General features: G+C 38.2%; 1 protein-coding gene across 1 annotated transcript; it reads left to right on the top strand.

The window, feature by feature from the left end:
* The first annotated feature begins 7,178 nt into the window (after positions 1-7,178).
* Positions 7,179-8,176, top strand: LOC144574159 (zinc finger protein 1-like). The gene has a single exon (XM_078324029.1). The coding sequence runs from the start codon at positions 7,341-7,343 to the stop codon at positions 8,004-8,006; it is 666 nt and encodes a 221-aa protein (XP_078180155.1). The 5' UTR covers positions 7,179-7,340; the 3' UTR covers positions 8,007-8,176.
* The last annotated feature ends 412 nt before the right edge of the window (positions 8,177-8,588 follow it).

Genomic DNA, 8,588 nt, shown 5'->3' on the forward strand with positions numbered 1-8,588 from the left:
AGAATGTTGCCCTGACCCACTTGAGAATTTATGTTGAATAATTCCTTAGGAAACTCATCCCTTTCAGAAAGAATCTCTAGCGCCTGAATGTTTCCATGACCCACTTGAAAATTTATGTTGAATAATTTCTTAGGAAACTCATCCCCTTAGAAAGAAACTCCAGCCGCGAGCTCAAAAGATACAATACAAATAACTCCCTCTTTGTTTGGTCTCCTCTTAGCAGAGCTATCCTTACACGGTCATACACTCAAACGATAGAATCATCACCTCACACATAAACTCAATGGAGCCGACTGTATCCGACCTCTTATGATGGCGAAAACAGCACACGAATTGTGGGAAGCGGTAAAAGCTATGTATGATCAACAAAATAATTTCTCACATATTTATCAACTTATGTAGGAAATCCAACAAGAAAAACAAGGGTCAAGAAGCAATACTGAGCATCTTGGTGCTCTTGAAAAGAAACGCAATGAACTTTGATCCTACCGGCCAATAACAAAAGATCTGGCCACACTCCAGAAGCGGGGTTTATAGAAGACAAGAGGAGGGTATTTGCAATTCTAATACAATACTCCAATTGAAGATTTTTGTAGCACTCTAAGAGTGTCGCTAGATGACAAGAGATGATGGTAGTTGAAACCCTAATACAACGCTCTAATTGAAGGTATTTGTAGTACTCTAGGAGTGTTGCTAGATGGCAAGAAAAGAGGGTAGTTGCAACCATAATACATCATTCCAATTGAAAGTTTTTGAAGCACATTGGTAGTTCTTTATATGTCAAAAGAAGAGTGTAATTGCAACCATAATAAAATACTCCGATTGAAGGTCTTTGCAGGACTCTAGTAATTTCTCCAGATGACAATGGAAAAAGGGTGGTTGCAACTCTAATTCAACACTTCAATTGAGGTATTTGCAACACACTAATAGTGTCTCCTAATGACAAGAGAAGATGGTAGTTGCGACCCAAATACAAATACTTCAATTCAAGGTCTTTGCACACACTAGTAGTGTCTATAGAAGACAAGCGAAGATGATAGTTGCAACCCTAATACAAAACTCCAATTGAAGGTCTTTATAGCACTCTAGGAGTGTCACCAGATGACAAGAGAAGAGGGTAGTTGAAACCCTAATACAACGCTCCAATTGAAGGTTTTTGTAGCACACTAGTAGTGTCTTCAGATGAAAAGAAAAGATAGTAGTTGCAACCAATACAACACTCAAATTGAAGGTCTTTGAAGCACACTAGCAGTGTCTCTAGATGTAAAGAAAAGAGAGTAGTTATAACCCTAATACAATACTTCACTTGAAAGTCTTTGCAGCACTCAAGTAGTGTCTCCAGATGACAATGGAAGATGGTCGTTGCAATCCTAATGCAATATTTCAATCGAAGGTCTTTGCAGCACTATGATAGTGTCTTTAGATGGATATAGAAGATGGTAGTTGTAATCAATTACAACACTAAAATTGAAGGTATTTGCAGCACTCATCATTGCAACCCTAATATAACACTCCAATTGAAGGTCTTTGCAACACTTTAGTGTGTCTCCATATGGCAAGATAAGAGGGTAGTAACAACTGTAATATAACACTCCAATTGAAGGTCTTTGCAGCACTCAAGTAGTGTCTCCAGATGACAATGAAAGAGGATGGTTTCAACCCTAATACAACACTCCAATTGAAGGCCCTTGCAGCACTCTAATAGTGTTGTCAGATTGATAGAGAAGAACACTCCAATTGAATATCTTTGCAACACTCTAATAGTGTTGTCATATGGATAAAGAAGATGATAGTTGCAACCTATTACAACACTCCAATTAAAGGTTTTTGCAACACTGTAGTGGTGTCTCCAAATAGCAATAGAAGATGGTAGTTGAAATCCTAATACAACACTCCAATTGAAGGTCTTTGTAGCACACTAGTAGTGTCCCCAGATGACAAAAAAAGAGGATAGTTGCATCCATAATACAACAATCCAAATGAAGATTTTTGCAATACTCAAGTAGTGTCTTCAGATGGCAATGGAAGAGGGTCGTTGCAACCCTAATGCAATATTCCAATTGAAGGTCTTTGCATCACTCTAATAGTGTCATTAGATGAATATTGAAGAGGGTAGTTACAACCTATTACAAAACCCCAATTGAAGGTCTATACAGCACACTAGTAGATCTCTAGATGACAATGGAAGAGGGTGGTTGAAACCCTAATACAACACTCCAATTAAAGGTCCCCGCAGCACTCTAGTGGTGTCATCAGAATGATAAAGAAGAGGGTAGTTGCAACCTATTACAACACTCCAATTGAAAGTCTTTGCAGCACTCTAGTAGATCTTCAAATAGCAATGGAAGAGGGTGGGTACAACCCTATATAATAATCCAATTAAAGGTCTTCGCAGCAGTCTTGTGGTGTCTACATATGAAAAGAGAAGATGGTAGTAACAACCCTAATACAACACTCCAATTAAAGGTCTTTATAGTATTCTATTAGTGTTTGTAGATGACAACAGAAGAAGGTGGTTGCAAATCCAAATACAACACTCAAATTGAAGGTCTTTGCAGCACACTAGTAGTGTCTCCAGATGGAAAAAGAAGATGATAGTTACAATCCTAATAAAATACTCCAATTGAAGGTCTTTGCACCACTCAAGTAGTGTCTCCAGATGGCAATAGAAGAAGGTGGTTGCAACCCTAATACAACATTCCAATTGAAGGTCCTTGCAGCACTCTATTAGTGTCATGAGATGGATAAAGAAGAGGGTAGTTGCAACCAATTACAACACTCCAATTGAATAATTTTAAGGACTCTAGTAGTTTCTCCAAATAGTAATAGAAGAATGTAGTTGCAATCCTAATACAACACTTCAATTGAAGGTCTTTCCAGCACACTAGTAGTCTCTCTAGATGATAAGAGATAAGAGTAGTTACAACCCTAATACAACACTTCAAATGAAGGTTTTTGCAGCACTTTAGTAGTGTCTCCAGATGGCTAATGAAGATGGTACTTGCAACCCTAATGCAATACTACGATTAAAGGTCTTTGCAGCACTCTAATAGTGTTGTTAGATGGATAGAGAAGATGGTAGTTGCAACCTATTACAACACTCCAATTGAAGGTCTTTGCAACACTCTAGTAGATTTCCAAATGGCAATGGAAGAGGGTGGTTGCAACCCTTGTACAACACTCCAATTGAAAGTCTTCGCAGCACTCTAGTGGTGTCTCCAAATAGTAAGAAGAGGGTAGTAACAAACCTAATACAACACTCCAATTGAAGGACTTTGCAACAATAAAGTAGTGTCTCCAGATAGCAAAGGAATATGGTGGTTGCAACCCTAATACAACACTCCAATTGAAGGTCCTGACAGCACTCTAATTGTGTCATCAGAGTGAGAGAAAAAATGGTAGTTGCAACCTATTATAATACTCCAATTGAAGGTCTTTGCAACACTCCAGTAAATCTTCAGATGGCAATGGAAGAGTGTGGTTGCAACCCTATACAACACTCCAATTGAAGGTATTCGCAGCACTTTAGTTGTGTCTCCAAATGACAAGAGGAGAAGGTAGTAACAACCTTAATACAACACTCCAATTAAATGCCTTTGCAATATTCAAGTAGTGTCTTCAGATGACAATTAAAGAGGGTGGTTGCAACCCTAATACAACACTCCAATTGAAGGTCCTTGCAACATTCTAATAGTGTTGTCATATTAATAGAGAAGAGGGTATTTCCAACCAATTACAACACTCTAATTGAAGGTCATTGTAGCACTCTAATAGTGTCGTCAGATGGATAAAGAAGATGGTGGTTGCAACCCTAATACAATACTCCAATTGAAGGTCTTTGCAACACTCTAGTGGTGCCTCCATATAGCAAGAGAAGATGATAGTAACAAACCTAATACAACACTCCAAATGAAGGTCTTTGTAGGTTGAACCCTAATACAAAACTCCAACGGAAGGTCTCCTCAACACTCTGGTGGTGTCTCCATGTGGCAAAAAAAAAGAGTCGTAACAATCCTAATACAACGCTCCAATTGAAGGTTTGGCAGCACTCTAGTGTCATCAGAATGATAGAGAAGAGGGCAGTTGCAACTTATACAACACTCCAATGGAAGGTCTTCGCAGCACTCTAGTGGTGTCTCCATATGGCAAGATAAGAGAGTAGTAACAACCCTAAAATAACACTCCAATTGAAGGCCTTTGCAGCACTCAAGTAGTGTCTCCAGGTGGCAATGGAAGAGGGTGGTTACAACCCTAATGCAACACTTCAATTGAAGGTCAACACACTAATAATGTCTCCAGATGTTAAAAAACAGAGAGGATTAGGAATTATATATTGAGCTGACATCTTTCAATTTTGCATGTGAAGTATATGGTTATGGAGAGGGAATTATTTCGTTTGGCATGATATCTTCTTCTACCATAGATAGATTTACCAATCTTTACTCCTATGCACTGGATCCAGATACATTGTTGGTACATTTTCATGATGCAGTTGTGGTTCATCCTTGTTCTTTATTCAGGGAATAGATCTGTTGATAAGAATTTTACTGAAAGTTTCTACTGAAAGTCAATGTACACCTTAAAGGCTCCTCACCTTTAGATATTTAGATATTATTCATAAGATTTGGAGCATCAAGGCACCTTATATATAGAATTGTTCCTTTTGGGCGGCTGATGGCCGAGAATAAAATTCTAACAATTCAGAACCTTCATAAAAAGGGTTGGCAGTTGGTCCGCATATGTGTTTAGAACAAAATATTATAGGTATTGTAAAACTGACTTTCATATGCAATATAAAAATCTTATATGATTAATTCTTACTCACATTTGATATCCATAACTTGAAAATCTGCTGGATGAGAATACAAATGATGTACGTGATATGATTAAGAAGTTGTAAAACTTAAAATTTCATTAATGTGAAATCGAATTTTAAGAGGTTCTTAATTAGAGATAAAAGTCTTAACTATAACCTGAGGTAATTATTATAACATATCAGTTTTGACTTCATGCAGCGCACTAACCATATGCAGTGATGTTTTAATTCTATAGTCCGTGCGCTGCATGAAGCCAAAACTGATCTGTTAAAATCATTACCCATAACCTGGGCAGTGAGGCGGAGCTGTGCAGTCCCGTCAATTGGAAACTTCCTGAGTTTCAGTAGTAGTGTTATTTAAAGTAGGGGATCCACAAATGCAAAAAAATGAAGTTTGTGAGGTCAGAGGTCTGAATATATTCAACAAAAAAAAAAAGGTGTGAATATTGATTCCGTCCTACATCCTACTTGTAAAATTTGGTGGAAAAAGCAGCCGATGCTCTCCTAACAGGCAACCACCTCAGTCCAACACACCAACAACTTGGGGTGCTAATGCTCTCCAGTTATATCACACTGGATAATGATCAATTGCATGAAACAAAGCCATAATTATTATGGTTGTCATTTCCGGTTTAGGCAAAGACCGGAGATGTTAAAAGCGCAAGCAATGCAATAGCTGGGATGACTGCTGGTACTTTATAACCAACACGGAAATAATTAATTAGTATATCATTAGGCCATCAGCCCATCACTGAAAGCAATAAACACGTGTTTTTCTCCGCCATTTATGCAAGAAATATCAACCTGCACCCGGTGTTCCCATTTTCTAAACTTCTCATTTCATAATAGTTAGGTATTGTAAGTTCAGACCTGACGGTAGGGTGGTCCAGGTGCACAGTAATTGATCTCTTGGATATGTTCTTGAGGAGACGCCAGTGAAGCAGCCATTATGGAAAGTCAACGAGGAAAGAACAGCCACTTCTTGAGACTGAGCCAGCTCCTACTAGTTGCTGGGGTGTGTTACCCTGCCAGATCACCTAATCCTAACCTGATCTCCTCCCTTTGACGTCACGCAACTACGCAACCACACCACTCTGAGCTAGTTGCCCGTGATAAACTGTACCCTCCAACCCACTACAGGATATGTGCAAAGTTGGGTTGAATTGTGTTGGTTGCTCAAACCATAGTCACAAGATTTGCGAATTATTCGCGAATTAAATCCGAATAATCTTTTTTTTTTTGTGATGTAGAACCGAACGCTGAATTATTTGATTGATTGAACTTTGATCAAATTAAACCCGAATAATTCGCGAATTTTACAAATTTTTCCCATAACATTTTTTTTTGGGCTTTTTTTGCTCTCTTGCAGGATTGAGATTTCTAATATGGATAATTTTGAATCATTCCTGAATTATTCTCCAATGATAAATTTTTGACCTCGTCGAACCGAATCCAAATAATTCATTTGTCACTATGGCTCAAACCCCTCAATTTGTGAAAAATACAAAGTCCAATGCAATATTGCTGCTAGGCTTACACCATCACAAAATCTCTGTACCGAGACTTAATTGGCTTTGAGAATCTATTACTTATTTATAATTTTGATCACTCATGTACATTGCATTTTATAAGAAAATAATTCAAATGATATTGAACATCTAATAAACAATTATTTTAAAGCTAGTTTATAATTCTTATTAATAAAAATTATAAGGACATGTTTGTTTGTCACGAAATTGTGCGTGATGTAATTTTACGGGTTCGAAAACTCACTATATAATTTGCGGGAACCCATACTCATGAGTACACACGTAATTAATATGAAAATATGCTGATATGAGTGTTCATTTGTACTGTGAAATTAGTTGTAGAAAATTTTGTAATTTCACTTTGACACTTCTTGTATCTTTTTGAATGAAATATAGGAGCTAGACTCCTACATTTTAATAATAAAAAAAAAGTTGTAGAAAATTTTATTTAAAAAAAATATATGTATTTCTAAGCAAATTCCTACGAATATGTATAATAAAAAAAATGTTGAAATTAGTATAGAAAATTACCAAGCAAACATATTTATACAAAAATGAATTATCTACATAAGATCCCACCGCCCCCCCTTAAAAGGAAGGAACACCTTAACGTAAACCAATCCCAAACATCTGCTTTTCCAAATATTGACGCAAAGAGAAGTAGTCTTCGATTCTAATCCAAAAACCACCTTCAAGTCTCCAACCCCCACTACACACTCCCCTTCCCAGGCTTCCCACAGTGTTCACTCATTCCCTTCCACGCTGTATCCTCGCACCAACCAATCTATTCCCCCCCTTTTACCATTCTATTCCACTGTTGACCCTTCTAATTCCATCTCCTCCTATTCCCACGCAACTTCCATCCTATTCCTCTCTCCTTTATATATCCTTCAACTATAACCCTTCTCCCCTCACTTCTCTTCCCACATCCCCAACTCACACTTTTATCTCAAATTAAGAACCTCTTTCTTTCTTTTCACCTCTCCTCCAATATAATGGCAGTAGACACACTTGCCACTGCAATAATCCCCCTTCTTTCCCCAACCAAAGAGACGACGAGCAACACTGAAGATTCAGTCGACAACCATCTTCCCCACATCGAAGGCTGGACAAAGCGCAAGAGATCCAAGCGCAGCCGTGCGACCACCGAAGAGGAGTATCTTGCACTCTGTCTCCTCATGCTTTCTCGTGACACCAATTCAGCACCAACACAATTGTCACCAGCACCAACACAATTACCTGTTGTACAGAAATCACACTCAGAGTATAAGTGCTCGGTGTGTGGCAAGACTTTTACTTCGCCACAAGCCCTCGGTGGCCACAAAGCTAGTCACCGCAAACCCTCTCAGGGAGACAACGAACCGGCACTATCGGGTTCTGGGTCAACTGGTGCTGGTGTCAGTGCAACTGGTACCGGTGGTACAGGCCGGGTGCACAAGTGTATGATATGTTTCAAAGAATTCCCTTCTGGTCAAGCTTTGGGAGGGCATAAGAGGCGGCATTATGACGGTGGTGCCGCAGGATCTGAGGTTACCAGTACCAGTCAAAGGGGGTTTGACTTGAACATACCGGCCGTACCAGAGTTCGGCCGGAGATGGGAAGAGGAGGAGGTGCAGAGCCCGCTTGCCTTGAAGAAACCCAAATTTCTCGTTGCGGCATAGATTGAATTTCTCTGCTTTGGTTCAATTAATTCCATTAGTAACTGTAGAGAGAATTATTTTGATGTTTTTCCTGAATTACTTTAATTTAGTACGTAGCTGTGTACAGGGGATTGTTTCATTCTTTGTAATTGTTCAAGTATTAATACGGATTCTTTGATTTAGGGAACAAATGATATGTTCTTCAGTTATATATATAAGCAATAAGAATTGTGAGAAAATTTTATTCTTTAATAAAGTCCTGATATTGTAACTTGCGACTTTTCAATTTATATGATAAATTAGATCATATTTATTGGGAGAAGGATTCCAATTTTCTTTCTTTCCCTTTTTTATTTGACTGGGTCTAGTATTCCGTGTGGAATAGGTATGTTGACGAGAGGAAGGGGAGACTTCAATTGAACACCTTTTCAATTCATTTTATTCTGAGGGTGGTTCAAATGCCTCCATGTTTTTGTGCCTCTATCTCTCTCTATTATTTTCAAAGTTCAAACAGTCGATCCGAACTGCTCAACCTAACCTTCATACTAAAATATGTTTGGAGACCAAATTTTATATTTTTAGAAATTTTTTTTACTATTTTTT

This window comes from Carex rostrata, chromosome 22 (assembly GCF_964058835.1).
Source record: "Carex rostrata chromosome 22, lpCarRost1.2, whole genome shotgun sequence".
NCBI lineage: Eukaryota > Viridiplantae > Streptophyta > Magnoliopsida > Poales > Cyperaceae > Carex > Carex rostrata.

Coding starts and splice junctions, on each gene's coding strand:
- LOC144574159 (XM_078324029.1), top strand. CDS start 7,341: ATGGCAGTAGACACACTTGCCACTGCAATAATCCCCCTTCTTTCCCCA.